This window comes from Periplaneta americana, chromosome 16 (assembly GCF_040183065.1).
Source record: "Periplaneta americana isolate PAMFEO1 chromosome 16, P.americana_PAMFEO1_priV1, whole genome shotgun sequence".
Classification (NCBI taxonomy): Eukaryota; Metazoa; Arthropoda; class Insecta; order Blattodea; family Blattidae; genus Periplaneta; species Periplaneta americana.
Window position 1 is genome coordinate 178,081,656 of NC_091132.1, and position 24,433 is coordinate 178,106,088.

Below are 24,433 nucleotides of genomic sequence, written 5' to 3' on the forward strand. Positions count from 1 at the left end.
GCGTCTTGATAAAACCATGACTAACTCCAGTTTTAGGGTTATTTACTATGGAGTTAAGGGAAAATATTTTTATTTCCTAAGTTTGAATCTTCTAAAGTAATATTGAAAAACAGTAGGCCTATGTGGTGCCAAACCACTCTCAACAATACTGAGATATTTCGTGGGCCCACTCGATATATTGCAAGCAATTTGCGAATCAGGTCTCCTTGCACAGTCTTCATTATTGTAACTTTCACTGTGGACAATACAATGGTAAGTCAGTACAACTTCTGCCACCATTATGAGACTCAGTCATGAGACAGATGACGATCCGGCAAAAAGAATAATTACTCTGAAATTGGCTATGATTCTTGACAACACACTTCGGGGTTTTGTAATGAATAATTCTATTCTTTTCATATTCATGTTCAGAGGTTCTAATAGATTGCTTAGAAATCGCTATTACTTGCAAGCAGAGCAGTTATTCTAGACCTTGTACATATGTTCAGCTGAATGTGAACATTGTGCTTGTAAGAAGTGGATGTGCTTTCGTGCGTTAGAAGTCAATATGTTTATCTATTGAAGAGAGAGCGCTTATACTGGAGTATGTCTTTCGTGAAGATGATACGTTTTCGGAAAATGTAAAACGCAAATTTCGTGAACGTCTTCCAAAATCGTTATGTCCTAATCGATATACTATGCGAGATTTAATTACTAAATTCCATGACACCAGATCATGACGTTCCGAGAAGCGGTAGGCCTAAACTTTTAACAGATGCAGAAGTGGACGAGGACAACATTTCCAGCATCACCTGTAACATTGGTAAGTAATTTACCTCAATTCAGTCTAACTTAATGCAATTTAATTTAGTACGCGTATATACGTCACTAAGTTTAGCGGAATTCTTTGCCTACGTAAGTATCATTGCCCAGATAATATGAACTAGGATACTGAGTGGCTGGCGCATCGGCCTCCCTGCGGAGAGACTTACGCCACGCACTGTAGCATTTGTGAATAGATCTTAAATAAAATGAATCTATTTCACAGTTTTTATTTTGAAACAATATCACTTACGTCAGGAAACACAATAAGAACTCCTTATATGACCCCTTAACATATTTGTGATTGCTTCATAATTATTCAATGTCCGACATCGTAGTGGAATTTTGGCAGCTATGTAGCGGATTTCGTGTTTTTGGTGTTGGGAACCCTACAATTGGACGAAATAACCAGTGTCGCCAACGGGACGAAAATTCCGTCAGAAGTGACGGAATTTCAATGTAAGGGGCGAGAAAAGAATGGCTTTGACGGGTAACGGATTTTCTGGCGGAATTTACAATTCACATCGTCTTTTACTTTTTTTAGCTGCTGTTATTTTTAATTGTTTAATTTGTAGGGGAGCGTAGACCCAGAAAGCACTGGAGAACTAGAGGCAGATGATGTGGATGAATTATTATTATTATTATTATTATTATTATTATTATTATTATTATTATTATTATTATTATTATTATTATTACTATTATTATTATGTAGACTGCTAAGGATATTTCGTTAATAATTCCTTTCATTTGTATATAAATATATAGAGTGGTTTTTTTTTCTTTTACTTTGGCCGATTCTAACGGATTTTCAGGTGTGTGTTTTTTTTTTTTTTTTAATTTCTACATCCGGCCAGAGGCCATTTTCCGAAATATTTCTATTTTTCAGGTTTTCAGGTTTCTGTTTACTAACTAACACTAACACAACACCCATGCCCGAGGCGGGACTCGAACCCACAACCCTTCGGACCAAGCCGTAGAGTCATTGCGTTCCTCTACGGCTTGCGCCACCTGGGTCGGCATTCGGCAAGGTGTTAAGACTGATGGGGATACAAATTATGTGTTGGCCACACTGGAAATAACACACAAATTATCCAAAAGGCGTTGGTAAGTTTCATTTGCTGCATGCGTTGTAATTTTTAGTGAAAATGAGTAAATAAATTAATTCGGTTCGTTCAATCTGGCATACATTGCTTGAATGCGTAAAATTAAAGGAAAAGTTCAACTGTGTATGCTTATAACGTTTTTGAGTTTGAGCCAACTTTTCCAGCAAAAAACCACGGCTTACTTTGTTACCGGTCACTGCCTAATTGTTCGTCATAGGACTTGCGAGATGTGTTTGTGATCTTGAAAAGAGGAAGTTGTAGCAATTGCACAGATAAAGATGGATTACTACAGCTCTGATAAGATATCAAAAAGGAATTCTGAAGAATCTCCAGTGATCACTTATCCCACAGTAAGGTGTGAAACTGAGGTGAGATTATGTTTTTCACAAGGGGGAGCTACATACATTTAATATACATCTTGATTACATAACTTTTAATACTGTATTACTTTTTAATATGTATTATATGACTTTTTTGTGTTAAATTGTATCGTACCTGGTTTACATGTTTCAACCTAAACTCGGAGTTCTGAGGATTACCCATAATAGTTAGAAAGTCATATAACAGATGTTCCGAATATAATTAATATTCTCAGTATCCTGATAATAATTGTGTACTTTGTTTGTGCGAAACTTCAATATCTTCGATATATTTTGCAATATGTCTCTTGCAACCTTACGTGTATTACGAAAAGAACATATATGGGAAATTTTATTTAGAATTCCATTTAATTCATTACCATTGGATTTCAATACTTTCTCAATGGAACAATTGTTCAAACTTATGGAAGAATATTCTGGCACACCTGAAGGAACATATATACACACCACCCATGTTTCAAAATTGATCTCTTTCTTAATAATATAACTGAATTATGTATTATTAAGGGTAACAGAAGTTAATCAAAATAATGAGAAGCTATCATTAAAGCAAACTTATCGTATCATAGCACGTATTAGTCACTAATAGTAGATTCAATTTACAACTGTTATTATACCCAGGTTCAATCCCAGAACATTATTTAGCTCTTGAACAAATGTTGGAAGTTCTTAAGATAAATTTGACTGTGGTTGAACAAGTCTGTTCTAAAACAAAACAAGATTTTCCTCTTGTTTCAGATGTGTTGTTAAATAAGTTATCATTTCAAAATTTGTCCTCAGTAGGTAAAGTCACGGATGGATTATTGCAAGAGGCCTCAGTATCTACTTCACAATTACCCATTAATGCTGTAAAAGCAAAGTTTCTGATGATAAATTACAATATAAATCAATTGATATTCTCTTACACCAATTATTTGTCAATAAAACTCCCTTTTCTGGTGGTACATTTTATAATATTTTGGATTTTTTTGAAGATATTGATGGAAATTATGAATGTGAATGTGAATGTTATCGAAAATAGAGATATCCTAATATAAAATAATTCCAAAGTGCCCTATTAAGATGTCTCGTTTTACTGCAGGAACAGAATCTTTTGGATGAAAATATGACTAGTGTAAAGGAGGAATATGTTGAGGAGAGCCATGATCTCATATCCGATGTGAAATTTGAAGATCGGGAGACAGTTTGGTTGACTGCAGTCAAACATGAACCAGAGGTGAGTGGAGCACAAGGAACGCACTGTGTTTTCTTCTTCCAGGGTTTAGCTTGTATTTTGATTGACTAATACATTTATGGCTGCCAACCCTCCCGTATTCTCTGAAAAGACTGAAACATTTCTTTCCTTCTAAACTGAAACAGATCTTGATACAGACCCTGGTGATGCCTTACTTTGACTATTGCGACGTTTTGTATAGTGATCTTAGTGTTGAATTGTCATTGAGGCTTCAGCGTGTTCATAATGCTTGTGTTCGTTTCATTTTTAACAGCCGTCGCTATGATCATGTCTCCGAGTATTTCTTTCAATTATCTTGGCTTCGTTTACGGGAGAGACGTTCAGTTCATTCACTCTGTTTGCTGTATCAGATTCTAAATTATTCCACACCTATTTACCTAGTTCCTCGCTTCACTCTTTTAGCATCCCACCACAACCGTGATGCACGTTTACAGCATAACCATATTCTATCAATTCCATTCCATCAAACATCTCTCTACTCTGCTTCCTTCACAATACACACAGCCCGTTCCTGGAATTCCTTGTCACAGGAAATCAGGAGCAGTCGGAGTCTAAAATCTTTTAAGTACACTCTACTCAGAAATGTCTTTAATGAACAGAATTGACTCTTGCGGAAGTTTCTAAATAGTCTTAAATGACCAAGTTATTTTTTTTCTCCTCTCTCTTCTTCTTCTTTTTTTTTCTCTTTTCATTTTTTATTATCTTCATATATTACTTAATCATTTGTATTTGTATGACATTTAGTAGGACTTTGCTAATCAACATTTTATGTCTTGTCACCCATATGTATTCTCCAATTAGTATATTAACTGAATAATATATCTCAAGTAAATTAATCGTCCAATTTGTCTCGAGCATTTTAGGTCTTATAAATTTTGTGTGTGTGTGTGCGTGCGTGCGTGTGTGTGTGTTTTTTTTTTCCCTTATGTTATGCAACTGACTTTGATTACGTGTAATTTTCTACTTTATTTTATATATTATGTAACTGATCTTGTCTATTGTAATTTCCTACTATATTTTATGTAATTTCTAAGGTATTTTCTTTTGTGTTGTTTTGTAATCAAATTTTGTATCTCATGTATATTATTGAAACCTGGTTGAGTGGAAGAGAAGGCCTCATGGCCTTAACTCTGCCAGGCAAAATAAACCTACTACTACTACTACTACTACTACTACTACTACTACTACTACTACTACTACTACTACTATTTTCCGGAATCTCACGTATTTGTCCCTACTTTTTAACACTCTCCAGGCGCCCGTATTATTCTTCTCTTCTAGCATTTTTCTCCTTTATTTTTGCGTAATGTTAACATTTTTATTCGAAACATTTGATTTGGCCGTGAATGATGATTATAATATGATGAATTTTGTTATTCAAGAAATGCATATATATATATATATATATATATATATATATATATATAAAAGAGCTGGAAGACTATTTCCTTATCCAACAACTGCTCTGAAGATGACCACAACACAGCGGTCCAAACGTCAGCCAATAACACCAAGACAACGCGGTAGAAGCCCTGAAGCTTATCCACACAACAAATATTCAAATAAATTCAATTTTTCATCTCGTTTTTCAATTCTAAATCAATTTCCAGTTATATCAAGACTAATCTTCATGTTGTTCTCTAGATTATATCAAGGTCAATGACATTCATGCCTCGGAAAAAATCAATACTTTCGCTTCTGCGCACATCTCACAATTCAGGTCAGTTCCGCTCCTCACATAACCATAACATGAATATTTATGAATAATTTCAAGTTAGAAATATGGTCGAGCATAAAAAGTCGTATGAAACTTGCCTATAATGGTAATTAAGACGCTCGTATGAAAATTATGAAACTCGCTTGCACTCGTTTCATAAAAAAAACATACTCGCGTCTTAATTACTACCATTATAAGCTCGTTGCATAATGTTCTATTTCCTATTTGGTGTATTAATATTAATTTTTTGTATGTAGAGAGCTCATAGCTGTGGCAACTAAACCAATTAAAAATGTTTTGAAAAAAAAATTATTTGGGGGCCCAAATTTAAAAAAATATACCCAATGCAGGATTGTACTAAAACCGATATATCTAAACCGTTTTTAAGATCGATTCAAACAGTTTTTTGCAATGTATGTGCAAAAGTATGTTCTACAAACTGTCTGTAGCAGAATTTTGATATTACTCCATTTGTAAAATAAACAATTAAAATTTAATAACAATTTTCTGATTTCCTTTCTTGCAAACAAACGGACGTATTTTTTAAATGAAATCAATTAACAAAATTCTGTTACAGAGAAACGTTTCCTAGTAGTCTAAAGAATGTGTGTTCTAAATTTCATTTATGTATCTTTAATAGTTCAGAAATTATATCCAGTTTTGTCTGGCAATGTAGCAAAAAAAAAAAAAATGAAGTTGCTGGAAACCGATAAAAGCGGGCGTGTGATTTAAAAATCCATAGCCTAGGAAGTTTAAAAATGACGTCTCAACATCCGATAAGGGCACAAATACCCACAAAATGTTATGCTGTGCATTCCACACGTATTACAGAATGTTTTAAAGAATATTTTTTTTGAAAATTTACTCATTTTTCACCAAAAAATACCATCCTCTCCCCTTAAGATGTCTCTTTGTACTGCAGGAACGTAATTTTTTCGATCAGCATGTGACTGCTATAAAGGAGGAATATGTGGACCACAGTCAAAATCTCACATCTGAGATACAATTTGATGAAGATCCGATACTAATTTCGTCCCCTGCAGTGAAACGTGAACCAAAGGTGAGTGGAATGGACTGTGTGTTTATCTTGTGTTTTGATTGTCACGGACACTACCTCTTTACAAAAGTACTTGCAGTGCCTTTTATTCTGTGTTAAAAGAACCCTTATCACTATTTACTACTACTAGAAACACCATGTTGCAGAGAACTAATGTGGGAGTGTTATCTCTGTTTATGTTTTAGATATGCATACGAAATTGCTTGTTACACTTGCTCTTAATTCTTGCGAAGCTGCAGTTCGCATAGTGCGTTTGAAAACATGTTGTCCATAAGAACATGCCTTCTTTTTCTCTTCTCCGTTCTTTGTCTAAAATTCTCAATAGATTTTACCGTTTCCAAATAATTGATTTTACCTTAGATGTGTGTGCATTCATCATCACCTGAATTCATTTGTTTCTCACCCATAGTTTTTAAGTATTTAGGCCCGTAACACACTTGCAGACTTCTCGCTAGCGAGAAATGTGTTGCGAGAAAGAGGTGAAGAGCCTTCCTCCACACACTCGGCGAGTTCTCGCTATCACAGATCACACCTCGCTATGATCATCTATGCACTGCCTTCATGCAGAAAACATTTTTCTGATTATAGTAATCACTCGTTGGGGGAAATATTATAGGTTATGTATTTACGTATATTGTCGTACTTAAATATATAACCTGTAAGTATATTGTCCTACTTTACAAATGACGTACGAACACTATGTTGAATCTGGGTATTCAGATAATGAGGAAATGGAGTTACATGAACATATTTTGTTAATGAAAACAAAAAGTAGGCCCAAAATTAAAGCCAGAAATATCTGAAAATCACATTGTATCTTACGAAAATAAGGGCAAGTTTTGGACACTGGTTTCGATTTCAATTATGATACGTTTAGGCCTTATTTCAGGTTCAATGGACCGCAGTTTTTTGCCATTCATGATATTATAGAGGATTCTTTGCTGTGTTCTGATTAAAATTATGTAAACTGTTAAGACATAGAGATACATTATTTCAAATGTTTAAATAATACTATTAAATCTCATAAAAATAAAATATAGCCCTATTTACACATAACCTAATCTGATATTTGTCTCCAGATTTCATCTTTGAGTTTCGTGTTTTTATAGTTTTCATCCCATGTATCATATAAATAGGCCTACGGGTGACATCGTACAAGTTCGATAAGTATCTGACTGCAATTATCAGTCATCTTTCCTCATTTTGAAATAAAACCAATACAATTCATCGCCACCTGTGATATCTTTTTCTACATTCAATCGTCATAAAGAGTATAAATGTCAAACACCTTTGATCAATGTGTTAAGAAAATTCTCTGAGCTACCGATTCCAGCGAGAAACTCGCGCAAGGTTTTTGCCTCGAACGAGAATCTCTTCCAGTGTGTGGACGTCCATTTGAAACCATGTTATCAATCTTTGAATTTTCTCGCAACACAATTCTCGCTAGCGAAAATTCTTCAAGTGTGTAACAGGCCTAATGTATTTCCAGCATGTATTTGGCAGAATGAACTTTTGCTTTGACTGTAGAAAATGATTGAAGTAGAAGTATATACTTCCTTTTGTATGCATAAACCTGATACTACTACTTCGAATTATGTACTACGCGGCAGTAGTATAACCTATCAAGAATATTCGATTGTATCGATTATCAACAATACTTCGAGCTTATTCGCTAAGATCCGTTAGTTTTCGCTTTCCATGTATTAATGTTAATTTCTTGTTCGGAAAATTGATTGTTGTCCTTAAAATCTGGTTAGTTTAACAAAAAAAGGGACAATTACGAAGTAAAAAATATGGAAGAGAGAGAATGAGAACAACTTCTGTTTGCTAATGTATTAAAAGAATACCTAGCATTATTAAAGAAGTCGCAAACTCCTGCCATATGAAGTGATGAAGAGAAAGACATCCAGGCTATGATAATTAAGTAGGAAGTTCACACCAAGAAAAAAATTTACGAAAAGCAAATTATGAAGAAAATAAACAACATGAAAAGTAAAGTAAAGTAAAAATAAGACATGAATCAGACAGGCCCAAAATGTTAGTCATTAAATTTACATGTAACCTAAAATATTGTGCGCACACGAAGTTTTTTCACGTAAATTAAATGTATTTTAAATACATCTTAGAATAATTTTGTTAAAAGTATATTATTTTAATTAGCAATAATGAAAATCAAGTGACAGAATTCCAGTTATCTCAAAATCAACATTTTGGTAGTCCATTACAATGCTGATCATATAAAATTTCCTTCTGTTATCTGAAAATCTGTTGGGCCATATACGATTTAAGTGCAATTCTGTGGCATATAAAACACAGTCTACTATATACAGTCGCGAAGCTTGAGGTGTTTTTTTGCAAATCTCGTGATAAAGCGCTCCAAGCGGTTAGCAACTAGAAACAATAGACTCTCTATGGTCGACTTTGGACTGTGTCGTATTTCTATCGAGTGCTAGCTCGTTGCGTATTTCACATTGATGCTTGTGAAATGTTCGTTATTGGTTATTATGAAAATGTTAATGGCTAAAATATAATAATTGGAATAATAATATGGGACAAGGAGGAGTCGTTTCTAGTGCTATAAATTGTAGCAACAGTAAGAGAAAGAGGCCAGAGTTATCCTTTTTCCGATTTCCGAAAGATTCAGAAAGGTTACTGGATTTCCACAGGAATGCTGTGCAGAAACAAAACTGTTAATTTGAAGTTCTTTGTGACTGTTAGAATACATTATATCCTTGAATTTCACAATGAAATGTTTCAGTCTAACCGAAAGGACATTAGATACCGGTTAAAGTTCTGTCACTTAGGCTGCTATAAATTTCCAGAGAAATGAAGGTTAGGTCTACTTTTTTTTCAGAGGATATATTTTTAATTGTAGCTATTAATTTTGTTATTATTTTTATGTGTTATTTTACTAAAGACGTAGAAAAATTAAGTTTGTTTTAATGAAATTTATTGATCACGTTTTATTTTCAATTCTGGTGGGGTTATTATTGCTTAGGCCTACTTTTTTCTTCAAAGGATATGTTTTTAATTATAGCTGTTAATTTTGTTGTTTTTTTATTTGCTGCTTTACTAGAGACGTTGAAAAAGTCTGTTACAATAAAATGTATTGATCACGTTTTATTTCCAATTCTGGTGTGATTATTATTGCTTAACCTCATCCCACTTTGTTAACTACGTAAGCCTACACTACAAGTACCGGTTCACGTAAGTTACTCCATTAATTCATATTTCCATTATTATTGTTGTAAAGAGAAATGCAAATTAATATTTATTGGTTTCGTAGTTAATTATCGCTATTGCTATAATCTTGAATGAGTGAAGCTATTATAGTAAATTTCAGTTCGTTTTGCACAAACAAAAATTATATTAACTTATTTCTTGCCAGTATCTTCGAGTTTATGGTGGAATTTAATATACTACATTAAAATAATAAATTAACTTTATGCATTTAATATTTCAATAATGGAAGGAAGGTGTTAATTTTTCCAAAAGAACACAACGAAAGTGTAACATATTTTGTCGTCTGCTAGGAGAGAGATCTGCGATGATGAGGCGATAGTAGCGATCCTAGTGGTGGGCAACTACCCATGTTTGCATTTTTACTACATATTGAGGTTCGCGACTGTATATAGTAGACTGTGATATAAAATCTTTAGTGTAATTTGTGCTATCTTTCTGTGTCCTTTGCTTTGTATTTCTAGGAGGAACAGAGTGTCTTGGACACATTGAAAGAGGAGCCAAGTGTGGAAGTAACAGCAGAGGACAAGAAGTATTTTACCGAAAGGTGAGTGTGATGTGCGAGTCTTCATGTAGAGAGTTAATTTTTTTTGAAGTTTCCGATTTCTTTACTGTCTAGAAGCATCTTCGGAAAGACTGTCTAAGTCATCCTGCAATAATTAGCCATCGTATTCACTCTCCAATTCTCTTGGTATCTAGTTTTCATTTGTTTTAAGTCCTGCTGAAACCTTTTTCCATGGCCTTGACTAAAAAGTCTCTATTTTCAGTAAAATAATGTAGAAGAACATTCAGGAAGTGAACTTTTGCACTCATACTGCAGCCCAGGATTTCGAAAATCTCCAACATATTTTCTACAATGTCTTTATAGTTGGGGTGTTTTGTTATTTGCCTAGGAACTACCATTTTGAATCCATTCCAAGAGCTTTTCCACATCACGTTTGCAAATTCATTGTCTTATGTTAATTAATCCATTGTATTTATTTACTCATTCATTTATATAATCTATCTACATATTCATTTATAATACAGTAGATTTCTTCGTATCTGGCAACTGTGGGACAAAGGCAGTGCTGGATAACTGATTTTGAGGGATGGTTGGAAAATACGTTTATAGGTTATGTAAAAGCAGACCGTACTACACAACATTTTTCCCCGTGTTGAAATTTAGTAATATTCATATACATATTTAAAAATTAAGTTTTAAAATGCATACAATGTTTATTCTTAGTACGAGCACAGAATGCATAGAGTAGACATGAACAGCTTGAAGGTGAAGCCGATTTTGTGGACAGTCGCCATTATGATGCTACCAAAACACATGAGCAGTTGATTGTGATGTTGCATCGTTGTTTTTCAGTTAATAAATTAACTAATTTCAATATCCTACATGTGCTGCATATGGCTGCACAAACAGGTTTTCAAAAAAAATTCCTGGAATAACTTTTCACGGGTAAATATGCATGTGTGGAATGTACTTATTACCGGTAGATAATGAATGATTTAGCCTAGGGTAGTCGGTTAGATTCGTATTGTTCACGTATTAGTTTGATTAAGAGAAAGGATTAGTGTATTGATATTAATTAATTTTTATAACCACTCAATCAGAGTTATGCTTTGTATACTTAGCATTTACGAGCGAAGCTAACCTAACAACCCATGTTGGAAGTTCGTGTTGCGTGCTATAGAAAATGGGTGTACCTAGGTTTCTCTTCAATCGAATGCACGTAATCGTTTGATGAAGAAAAAGAAATAGTGTATTAATTTTATTGTAATTAATTTTTATAATCACGAAATCAGACGGTAATGAGGTTGCTGACAGATGCTGTCTTAAAGCAATCAGAAAGGTATATCACACAACTTATATTTTTTTCAAGATTATAGGGTAACAGTCTCTGAAAAAGAAAATTATATGTACGCACTTTTAATATTGGTAAGCTAGGACCTATCCGGAAACTCGTACAAAAGTAGCTTCATTAACTCGGTCGTGATCTAACTTGACCCACTTGGTAATAAAACTTCACTTTTGTTCGCCATTATAATCTAATTATATACTATAAACGAACAGCCTATCAAATATATAGTTAAGAGTATTCCACTTTTTCTCTAAACAAAATCGGGACATCTATACGAAACACTGGCAAGAGGAAGAGAATGATAATTTGCGTTAAGAAGTAAGTTGCATTATTAAATCGAAGGAAATGGATCACCTATAAAAGCAGTTATTATAGGTTAGCAATTTTATTGGACTAGTAGCAAAATAAGGTCAAACTGTTATCTTCCTTTTTTATCATTATTGTTTGTTTAACCCTTCAGAGTACCTATTAAATACCATACTGCAATTTGAAGAGCTGTCAGTTTAAATATGTATATATATGATTTATCGATGACAATTTTGCAATTTTTGCTAAAAATACGTGCTAGCGATTCTGTATTACGAAACAAACAAGAAAGTGTGAGTCCTCCAGGAAATTAGGGACATATGGAATTCCTATTATCATAAGATCTGTAATAACTATTTTGAGATGTTTTGGTAGCAACAATATGGCGTCAGGTTCATCAAACCGGCTTCACTCCATCCAATGGTATTAAGATGCTAGTGTCTACTCTTTGTATTCTTCTGTTCGTTGATTGATCACTTCATAAATATTGTAATACAGTAATACATAATAGCGTAAAAATACTAAAAGTTTTCGTAATCTTATGAAAATTTTAACTGGCAGTAATTTGAGTCATGTGACCTGGAGAGCAGTGTCGTCAATGTCGCAAATATGAAGACGATAAAGTAACGCTCGATGATTTGAGCGTAAGAATATTTTGCTTGCATTTTGCGGAATCAATTGTGCAACAGCAACGCTTATTGGTAATAGCCATCTATCACTCGAATGAAATTTTTGCGCGTTGTAGGAACACCGTTGCTACCCAATGTACTGTAGGGACGTGCCGGTAACGTTTTTTTTTTTTTTTTTTTTTTTTTGCTTTCACTCGTGAACAATGTTAAGAGTAATTGTTATTTTTAATACTTCTCTGGTACATTTTTGTTTTTGTCACGTCCCTAGCATTTGTTTCTTAGTTTTCCAACATTTCCAACTGCAAATTCTTTACGGTACCGGTACTATAAAATGCTTTGCGATCGTCATTTGTTTCCCGCATAAATAACCCACTGAAGATGGCGCCTTCGTTCAAACATTTTGGTGAAGTAACATTCGTGAAATAGAATTTTTGTAAGTCAATTAATATTTATTTTATTGTATTAGAGTACTTTTTTATATTTTTTTATATTTTATTCTGTTTTTATGACCTCCCTACCATTTCTTCCTTTGCCAACTTTTCAAACTGCAAATTCTTTACATTACAATAAAACATGCTTTGCGGGCGTCATTTGTTTACTGTATAGACAGTCAACTGAAAATGGCGGCTTCGTTAATCGTTTTGGTGAAGTTAACATTAGGGTAATAGAATTTTAGTAAGTCAATTAATATCTATTTAATTGTATTAGAGTAATTTATTTCTTCTTATCATTGTATACTTTCTTATAATCTTGTAATACTCATTTAAATCCCACTCAAGTCTTGATTTTTTTCTAGATAAATCAAAACTTCTAGTGAGAGTACAGTTGGTAAAACTGTTCCTGTATTGGAAGTATGATAGTTACATACAGTACATCAGTGTTAGTACTGCCACTAATGGCAATATTAGTACTTTCAATATTATTCTCAAAATTACTACTAATGTGTGATGTATCTTCACAATTTTGTCATTGTCATCACTGCTTTTTCGGTTTATCTTATTTAGATCTTAAATTTAGACGATATGTTTGTGGATGGGTTTTACTTATGTATGTTGATAGATTTAAAGATTTTTCTACAATGAAGACAAGTCTTGATTTCTTCAGAAGGTTTGTCAGTCCATATTCAAAAGCGAAATATTAAAGGTTAATAACTATTTTAAATAAAATCATATAATTCAAAAACACAATATTGAACAATAGAAAACGTGGCTCAGTCCAATATTTTTTAATCACTCACTAATGTAATCAATATAACCTACTTTACACATCATAAATACAGATAGACTAATATATCGAAGCACCTCACGTAAACACCAGTAAAGCCATAAATTAGTTGTTTCATGGAAAAGAATTATAGTGAATGCTGAAATGTTTGGATCACACAACACATTGTTAATGTTAATCACAGACTTTTGTCTTTCTCAGAATAAGATTGTGACTGATAGATAAAAACGTAATTTCTCTGCCTTTTAACGAACTTCAAACATTTATTTCTTTTCTAGTTTCATTGTACATTTACTGTCTTTAAAAACAATAATTGTGGGGTGTTCTGCAATAACAAGATATGTGTAAGAAGTGGGAGTTTGGCATTAAGTAAAAGTAACATTGTTTTCATTAACAAAGAAATTCCTTTGCAAATCCGTCTTTTTTTATTAGTAGCCTCACTAAGTTTTAATGAGGTATGTCATATAATTAACAATCTGAAAACAAATAAAGCTCCTGGATCAGATAATATCCACCGAATTTAATAAAATACGGTGGAAGAATGCTTCAACTGCATAAATTGATGACAAGGATATGGGAAGAAAAGAAGTTACTAACACAATGGAATGAAGGAATCATCTGCCCAATCTTTAAAAAAGGAGATAGATTAATGTGTAGTAACATTACAGACCAATAACATTATTAAATATATCATATAAAATACTAGCCGTACTCGTGCGCTCCGCTGCACCCGTTAGAAATAAATATAAAGTAATTACATAATTAAAATAGGACGTTTTATCCAGGGAACATTCGTGTTTGATAGAAGGATAAATCGTTTAATATGTTACTTAATTTAAATTGTATTTAATTAATTAAAATGCGATCATTTTGGTCCAGAGACACTCATTTGGTGCAATGACAAATCCTTTAACATGTTTCTTAATTTTTATTACATGCAACCATAGTTTAATGTACATTGACATCATTTAGATTTAATGTGAATACTTTATTTTACTTGCTATATGTTTCCATTGAATTATGGTAATAACTTAATTTTAACCCTTGTTTTCTACGTATTCACAACACAGAACCGCACGCATTGTATTCTTCACCTGACATAATTAGGAACATTAAATCCATACGTTTGAGATGGGCAGGGCATGTAGCACGTATGGGCGAATCCAGAAATGCATATAGAGTGTTAGTTGGGACACCGGAGGGAAAAAGACCTTTAGGGAGGCCGAGACGTAGATGGGAGGATAATATTAAAATGGATTTGAGGGAGGTGGTGTATGATGATAGAGACTGAATTAATCTTGCACAGGATAGGGACCGCTGGCGGGCTTATGTGAGGGTGGCAATGAACCTTCGGGTTCCTTAAAAGCCATTTGTAAGTAAGTAAGTTAGTTTTCTACGTATTCAGTAAATGGTGCTTGGCCCATAGCCTATCAAGTTTTCTATGCATAAGAAGCTATTTTAATCTTACCTGTCCTCAATTCACTCCGAAGTTACTGTAATAACATTATAGCGTTATGTCCATCTAGAGAAACTACACTTTCAAATGGTGAAATAATAATTAATTATACAAATCGGTTAATTTAGCTTCCGATGTTACTTCATACAAATGCAGAAACTTTATCTGTAGGCTATGTTTCATAGCTTTCGATTGTTGTTGTCCAAGGCCCCGTATAGACGAAGTCATTTGTTTTTTATTTCATTACACTGCCTTAGATGGCAGTTATTTTAATTTTAAAACTTACTTATCTCATTAAATATCAGTCCTATCAAAATTTTTCAAGGAATAAAACTTATCGGAAATGATTTTTAAAGAAACTTTTGTTATGCAACATTTTTCACAAAAATCAATAATAATCGAGATATTTCGATTTAATTAATTCAGGCTCCCTTACAACTCCGTTTTTAAATAACGTATTTTGAATGCCATATAGCCTGAAATCTAAGTTATAACGAACTTAATTTATATTCTAATTTTCATCGAAATCCGTTCAGCCATTATCGCGTGAAAAGGTAACAAACATCCAGACAGACAGACATACAAACAAAATTTTCAAAAGAGCGATTTTCGGTTTCAAGGTGGTTAATTATATATGTTAGGACCAATTATTTTTGGCAAATCGAAAATTACCAGAAAATTTTCGGCTACTACAGATTTATTATTGGTAGAGTTCACACCTGTGGAGTAACGGTCAGCGCGTCTGGCCGCGAAACCAGGTGGCCCGGGTTCCAATCCCGGTCGGGGTAAGTTACCTGGTTGAGGTTTTTTCCGGGGTTTTCCCTCAACCCAATATGAGCAAATGCTGGGTAACTTTCGGTGCTGGACCCCGGACTCATTTCACCCGCATTATCACCTTTATATCATTCAGACGCTAAATAACCTGAGATGTTGATACAGCGTCGTGAAATAACCCAATGAAAAATTTATTATTAGTTTAGATATGCCACTATATTAAACAAAAGACTTGTCAAAATAATAGAAAACAAACTGGACGACTATCAAATGGGTTTCCGAGGTAACAGATCAAGTATAGATAATATATTTATAGTTAGACAAATATTTGAGAAATGCCATGGATTTAATATTGACCTATATAACATCTTCATTGACTTCAGTAATGCCTTTGATGCAATATGGAGAAATAGAATTATTGAGTGTTTAAAATTTTGTGAAGTGCCTAATAAAATGATACTATTAATAGCCCTAACATTAAGAAACACAGGCAAAAATAAAGGTTACCAATAACGTAAGTGAAAGTTCAGTATACAAAATGCTTTGAGCTACATTATTTAGTTAGGTTATAGACTTCATATTGAAGAAATTGGAGATGAGGGGAAACATTACAACAAAATTACGGCAATGTATAGCTCATGCTGATGACGTAATAATAACAACTGCCAGAGCAAAATCGGCTTTGATAGAAACATTTAAGAATTTAAAAGAACAAGCAATTAAATTTGGATTGATAATTAATGAGAAGAAAACAAAATTCTTAAAATGTAGCACAAAGTGAGAAACTTCAGGAGATTTTAAAATAAACGATATAACGATTCAACAAGTACCAAGTTTCAAATATCTTGGATCAACTGTTAATAACAACACCATTGAGGAAGAAATAAAAGAAAGAAATGTAATGGGAAACAAAGCATTCCATGCCAACGTGTAGTTATTTAGAAGTAAATTGATATCTAAACAGTCCAAATTTAAGCTATACTGTACTACAATAAGACCTGTAGTAACTCATGCCAGCGAAACATGGGTCCTTAAAAACATGTAACCCACTAACATATATCAAGAAAATTAGAAACGTGTTAATATCTTCAATTTGATTAAATAAATTTATAGCCTATGTGTATGATTTAATCAACCTATATTATATTTGTATTCTATAATTTTGAAAAAAAAAAAAAAAAATATATATATATATATATATATATATAGTCCTACTTTTCACGTGCGATATTCTTCTCTAGTGTTAATATTATATTATATAATTCCATTGCCGCTGTAATTTAAATTTCAGTTCCTATTTTATTTTACTTATTTATTTTTATTATTATTATTATTTTTTATTTTCTATATTTCTCGTATAGTAATATTGTATTATATAATTTCTGTAACTGTAATTTTAATTTTATTTCCTATTTTATTTTATTTTATATTCTCTTATAGGCCTATTAATATTATATCTGAACTGCGTCCGAACACGAGAGCTGCTCATTCTGTCTCAAATTTTGTTAATACTACTGTATCTCCTTTTTTATATTGATTGCATTATTTTATTTATATTTCCCTTCTTTGTTTGTAATTATATTCTTTATTCTATTCTGTATATTTTATATTTTAATTAATTAATTAATTAAAAACTCCATAAAACATAGACTACTAATTTTTTAAAGAGCTATACTAAGAAAATTTTTTGGTCCAAATAAAATGAATCATGGTACATGGAGAATTAAATATAGCAGTGAATTGAACGAGCTGATAAAGAATAGGAACATAATAAATCATATAAAATCGCTAAGATTAGGATGGTTTGGTCATATAAATAGACTGGAGAATAATAGACTTGTCAAACAAATATACAAATGGAAACCAATAGTTCACAGAAAGCAGGGTAGACCAAAAAATAGATGGGAGGATGATGTCCTGAATGATTTGAAATTGATGAAGGTGGAAAAATGGACAAAGATAGTTGGAAGCCGTAAGGAATGGAAGAAAGTTGTTGAGAAATTCAAAACTTTCATCTGAGAGTTATAGAGCCTGATGAAGAAGAAGAAGATAGTATTTATGTATACATTTTATTCGTCAAAATCTCGTTATTGAATTTGTTATTTTGATACATTGATTGTGGCGACTATACCGAGGTACGTGTACACACTTTGTTATTGCAGAGCACCTTTTAATTATTGTGTCCAAGTCACACGAATTCACCGGTGACTTTGGACTGAGAGATTTCTTAAGGAAAGAGTGTAGCAACACTTGAAAATCACGATGTTTTCTCTGTAAAATTTGTTGTATAGGCCTACATCAAGATCAAAATGTTCAGACAATTTGGATACTTCCAGTGATACTCATAAATTATTCACAAGGATGTATCTCTAATGGTTATATACCTTGTGGTGAAAGAGGTTTGTTTCACTTTGTGCAGTCAATAATTGAATGTATATTTGTTGCGACTATTTTATAGACTAATGGTATATTTTCGCCAGAATTGCAGATGTCACTGGAAAGACTGAATCATCAGAATTGGACGGTAATCTACATGAAGAGAACGAATCCGTGTGTGAGATTTCCAAGAATTCAGTTTTCCCAGGAACACATGAAGATGAAAAGCAACTGGTATTCGAAGTTTCCGAAATATGCTTTTCGAATTCGGAAAAATTAATCAGGCATTTACAGACGCATGTCGGCAAAAAAACTTACAAATGCGATGTTTGTGGGAAGTGTTTTTCGAATTCTAGTAATCTAAAAAGCCATGAACGCTTGCACACAGGCGAGAAACGTGTCAAATGTGATGTTTGCGGGAAGCATTTTTCGAATTCTGCTTACCTAAAAATCCACGAACGCCTGCACACCGGCGAGAAGCCTTTCAAATGCGATGTTTGTGGTAAGTGTTTTTCGAATTCTAGTAATCTAAGAAGCCATGAACGCGTGCACACAGGCGAGAAACTTGTCAAATGTAATATTTGCGGGAAGCATTTTTCGAATTCTAGTTACCTAAAAATCCACGAACGCCTGCACACAGGCGAGAAGCCTTTCAAATGCGATGTTTGTGGTAAGTGCTTTTCAAATTCTAGTAATCTAAGAAGCCATGAACACTTGCACACCGGCGAGAAACGTGTCAAATGCGATGTTTGCGGGAAGCATTTTTCGAGTTCTGGTAACCTAAAAATCCACGAACGTTTGCACACAGGCGAGAAGCGTTTCAAATGTGATGTTTGCGGGAAGCGTTTTGCGAATTCTGGTACCCTAAAAATCCACGAACGCCTGCACACAGGCGAGAAGCCTTTTAAATGCGAAGTTTGTGGTAAGTGCTTTTCGAATTCTAGCAGTCTAAGAAGCCATGAACGCATTCACACAGGCGAGAAACGTGCCAAATGTAATGTTTGCGGGAAGCATTTTTCGAATTCTCGTAGCCTAAAATTCCACGAAAGCATGCACACAGGCGAGAAGCCTTTCAAATGCGATGTTTGTGGAAAGTGCTTTTCGATTTCGAGCAATCTAAGAAGCCATGAACGCGTGCATACAGGCGAGATACGTGTGAATTGTGATGTTTGTGGGAAACATTTTTCGAGTTCTGGTACCCTAAAAATCCACGAACGCCTGCACACAGGCGAGAAGCGTTTCAAATGCGATGTTTGTGGAATGTGCTTTTCCCAATTGAATACCCTAAAAATTCATAATCGTCGGCATAGTGGTGAGAAACCATTCAGATGCGACGTTTGCGGTATGTTTTTCTCACAGTGCTCCAACCTGAAAATGCATGTACGTCGCCGGCACACAGATGAGAAACATTTTAAATGCGATTATTGTGGGAAATGTTACTCCACCAAGATTGGCCTATTAAACCATTTCGACGTTCACAGACGCGAGAAACCTTTCAAATGTGATGTTTGTGGTAAGCGTTTTTCTACTTCTGCTGACTTAAAAACACATGAACACGAAGACATGGGCGAGAAGCTTTTCAAATGTGATGGTTGTGGTAAGTGTTTTTCGAAACCTTCTAATCTAGAAGTACATAAACGCGTGCACACGGGCGAGAAACCTTTCAAATGTGATGGTTGCGGTAAGTGTTTTTCGAAAGTTTCTAACCTAAAAGCCCATAAACGCGTACACACGGGCGAGAAACCTTACAAATGCGATGTTTGCGGTGTGTGTTTCTCGCGACAAATTGATCTTAAAAGGCATGCGCACGTGCATACCGGCGATAGGGCTTACAAATGTGATGAATGTGGGAATTGTTTTTTTCAATCTAGTAGTCTAAAAATACATAAAGAACGGAATGCCTGTAGAAAAACCTTTTAAAGCAATGTTTGTCGTGCGTATTTCACTCGTTAGAAAACCCTAGAAATCCTTGAACGACGGCATACAGACTAGAAATTTTTCAAGTGTTATGATTGTGGCAAGTGTTTCTCCGAGAAAAGGAGCTTGATAATCCACATACGGCTGCTCAGACGGGATTAACTATTGAGTTGTGATGTTTGCGATAAGTGTGTTTCGAATTGTAATAATCTAAAAATCCATCACCGCTGGCACATCAGGGAGAAAATTTCTAATGTGATATCTGTGGTAAGTGTTTCTCCGATTCAAGTGCCTAAAAATCCATTAACTAGTGCACACAGCCTTGTATTCTTCAACATCTGTAGTTTGAGGTAAGTGATTCTTCTAATGGAATCTAAAAATCCACACCAGTGATCAACCTTTGAAATGAGATCTTTGTGGTATGTATTTCTCTCAATCGACTAGTTAGAAAATTTCATGATTATCGTCTGCAAACAGGCGAGAAAGCTTTCACATGCGATGCTTGTGGTAAGTGTTTCTTGGCGACGAGTAGTCTAAAAGTCATGAACGTCTACTCACAATCTCTCCAATGATTTGTTTGTGGTATGTGTTTCTCGCAATTGAGTAGCCTAGAAATCTATGGACTCGTGCATGCAGGCGAGTAGCGTTACAAATACTTAGTTTAAAGTAAGTGGTTTTGAAATTCCAGTGAATTAAAACGCCATGAACGCTTGCCAACAGACCAGAAATCTTCCAGATGTGATGTTTGTGCTGTGTTTCTCGCAGTCGAGTGGCTTAAAAGGCTATGAACTCTTACACGTAGACGAGGGAACTTTGAAATTCGGTGTTCGTGTTAAGTGTTTTTGGAATTCAAGTACCTTAAAGAACAATGGCCCCCTGCACACAGGCGGGAAACTTTTCAAATGTTTTGTTTTTCGTGTTTCTCGAAGTAGAATAGCTTAAAAGACCATGATTTCTTGGACACAAGCAGGAAACTTTACTAATGAGATGTATCTGGTGATTCCTTTTCCAAGTCGTGTAACCTAAAAAGATGAGAACAGCAGCATAGGCGAGAAAGCTTTCAAATCGCGATGGCTGGGTCGAGTGACGAGTAGTATAAAAATCCATGAACTTCTACTAGGGATAATTCTTCCAAATGTGGTGTTTGAGAAATGTGTTTTGCTAGTAGGTCTAGTATACTAAGGAATAATTTACTCGAAGATATTGCTAAGAAACTTTTCTAATGCGATTTTTGTGGTAAGTGTTCTCGCAGTCGTGTAATCTAAAAACAAATGAATGCCTTTATGCGAGGAGCCTTTCAAATCTGATATTTCTTAAACTTATTTCTTTTGAAAGATTATTTGCATATGTTTTCAAAAATACTGACGAAAAGTTTTTGTAATACCATCACTGTGGAATGTGTTTGTCTCAGCCTTGTAACCTAAAACTTCAAGGAGGCTAACACAGGCTACAAAACGTTTAGGCCTGGTCCACAATAAGCGAGAAATGTGTTGCGAGAAAGAGGCGAAGAGCCTCCTCCTCACACTTGGCGAGTTCTCGCTATCACAGATCACATCTCGCTATGATCATCTATGCCCTGCCTTCATGCAGAAAGAAGTTTTCTGATTATAGTAATGACTCGTTGGGGGAAATATTATAGGTTATGTATTTACGTATATTGTCGTACTTAAATATATAACCTGTAAGTATATTGTCGTACTTTACAAATTACGTACGAACGCTGTGTTGAATCTGAGTATTCAGTTGATGAGGAAATGGAGTTACATTAACATATTTTGTTAATGAAAAGAAAAAGTAGGCCTAAAATTAAAGCCAGAAATATCTGAATATCACATTGTATCTTACGAAAATAAGGGCGAGTTTTGGGCACTGGTTTCGATTTGAATGATGATACGTTTAGGCGTTATTTCAGGTTCAATGGACCACAGTTTTTTTGCCATTCATGATATGATAAAGGATTCTTTGCTATGTTGTGATTAAAATTATGTAAACTGTTAAGACATATAGATACATTTTTTCAAATGTTTAATTAATACTATTAAATCTCATCAAAATAAAATATAGCCCCATTTATTTTGAGATAATCTCCAGATTTCTTCTTTATGTTTCGCGTTTTTATAGTTTTCATCCCGTGTATCATATAAATAGGCCTACGGGTGACATCGTACAAGTTCGATAAGTTTCTGACTGTAATTATCAGCCATCTTTCCTCATTTTCAAATAAAAACAGTACAATTCATCGCCACCTGTGATATCTTTTTCTACATTCAATCGTCATAAAGAGTATAAATGTCAAACATCTTTGATAAATGTGTCAAGAAAATTCGCTCAGCTACCGATTCCAGCGAGAAACTCGCGCGAGGTTTTTGCCTTGAGCGAGAATCTCTTCCAGTGTGTGGACGTCCATTAGAATCCATGTTATCAATTTTTTAATTTTCTCGCTGACGAAAACTCTGCAAGTGTGTTACGGGCCTAAACCGGGAACGGATACAACAGCGACAAAGCATAAAATACATACATTGAAGGTGAGCATTCGCAACTATCGAGAATCTTGCCTGTTACGTGAAAGTTGATTCACTCTGTTGTTATCGTAAAGCAGTTTTTTTTTTATATTTTTTTGTGGCAAATAGGCCGTAATATAACTTCATCCATCGTGTCTAACTAATTTAGAGAAATTCAATACAATCACTTTCAGTAATACGCTACTTGTACCTCACCAGACTGCCACGTGATTTGAATTCTTAAATTTAATATTCTATTTCATATTTGTATTGTATACTTCACATAGTAGTTTTGTAGTTGGTTAACCTGCGTTTATGTTAAAACTGGATTGTACTAATGAGAGAACGCCATTGGTGAATTATGCACAAGTAACATCAGAATACGTAGTATCGACTTTACATATCATTATATACATACTTATCGATATGTATTGTCTTTTCTGTTCTTGGTTTACTGGGAATCAAAAAGTACTTTTGTCCAGTCATGTAATGTACTTGTAAAAATGTTATTAAAATAACTATAATTTTACATAATTATCACGGTAAGTTATTTCTTATTTGTACTCATTCATGACCATTAAAATATAATGAAATATCGAACAGGGTGAACTGAGTCTTTGTGCTTCAAAACTACGAAATATAGCGCGCTATTTGAAGTATACTGTGCTAAGAATGAGTAAAACAATATGAACCAATTTGGATATGGAAACAAATTATTTTTTTCTACTCTTGCATACAAAAATTAATAACCTATACTTACTCATTGATGAATTAACTTTACTTAAAACAGTAAAAATTCTTTGATTACTTGAAGTAAACTTTTATGAGTGAATCATTATTCTGTCAAATATCTTAGGTTTCAAATAATATCGTATCAGGATTTTATGTAAAAAAAAGTTCATTTTCATCTTTAAATAGTCCGTCATATCTCGCAAGTACCTCCTTCGGGCTGAAGATTTGCTGATACTATTAAACGTTGCAGAGAAGAAGCAATATTGTTTAAATTCAATTTCTTGCCGAAAACCCCACTCTCAGTCCACTGTTCAAAAATGGTAATTTCGAGTTATCACTACTCCAAACTTATCCTACGTTATTCCTATGCACTGAGTTTTGGAGCTGTGAAGTTTAGTTGTTGCAGGATTGCTTTGTGAAGCAGTTTTAAAGTCATACTGCTCAGATGAGTGAGATAGTTGCAACATGCATATGGTGAATTTTTTGTGAAACAATTATTTTTATTATATCTGATGTTACCTGACACTTGCAATTAATCCTACGATATTTTCCTTGTGCAAAATTCGGTCACGGCATAAGAGAGATCTGAAACAAGATATTTTTGGCCATTTTCAGCAACAAATCTCTTATCTTTCAAGTAAAATCATAAGAGCAATAACATCGTATTTTTATACATCTTGATTAGACATTAACGAATTGGAAAATTTGTTAAATATACAACTTTATGTATTGAACGAAACTATTGTGGTTTAGTAGCTTATTCACTTGCGACTGTTAATTCATATTTCATCGAAATTAATAATTTGTTACTATTCTTTCACTGATACTAATTTTTTCCGAGCACCTTGTCCTTTCTTCGTTTTTTACTTGATGACATTACGAGCATTATCATTCATGTTGTAACAATTATCATGATACAAAGGAAGCTGTAATGTGAACAAAAATTATGGGATATTCAATGGAAGCACTGCTTGGTAACAGCACACAGTCTATTACATGAGGAAACATTGATTTTCCTAGCTACATGTTTGGATACAATTTGGAACCACTTCAAAGTCCCGTGTTACTTCAACCGGTCTGTATTTAAGTGATAGTTGTTTCAAAGCATACTTTAAGGCAAGAAAAACACA

At 33.9% G+C, this 24,433-nt stretch overlaps 1 protein-coding gene across 3 annotated transcripts; it reads left to right on the forward strand.

Annotated features, from left to right (window-relative positions):
- Nucleotides 1–1,814: 1,814 nt before the first annotated feature.
- On the forward strand, nt 1,815–23,222 carry LOC138692051 (zinc finger protein 665-like). 3 transcript variants are annotated; one of them, XM_069814907.1, is made up of 5 exons: nt 1,815–1,908; nt 3,369–3,503; nt 6,161–6,298; nt 10,000–10,082; nt 18,258–23,222. In XM_069814907.1, exons 2-5 carry the CDS (start codon nt 3,393–3,395, stop codon nt 20,071–20,073), a joined length of 2,148 nt encoding a protein of 715 aa, XP_069671008.1. In that variant the 5' UTR covers nt 1,815–1,908; nt 3,369–3,392; the 3' UTR covers nt 20,074–23,222. The 3 variants fall into 3 exon arrangements, with proteins under 3 accessions (XP_069671008.1, XP_069671006.1, XP_069671009.1); XM_069814905.1 differs by lacking the exon at nt 1,815–1,908 and adding an exon at nt 1,915–2,275 and having other exon boundaries at nt 18,258–23,221; XM_069814908.1 differs by lacking the exon at nt 1,815–1,908 and adding an exon at nt 1,915–2,275 and having other exon boundaries at nt 18,266–18,410.
- The last annotated feature ends 1,211 nt before the right edge of the window (nt 23,223–24,433 follow it).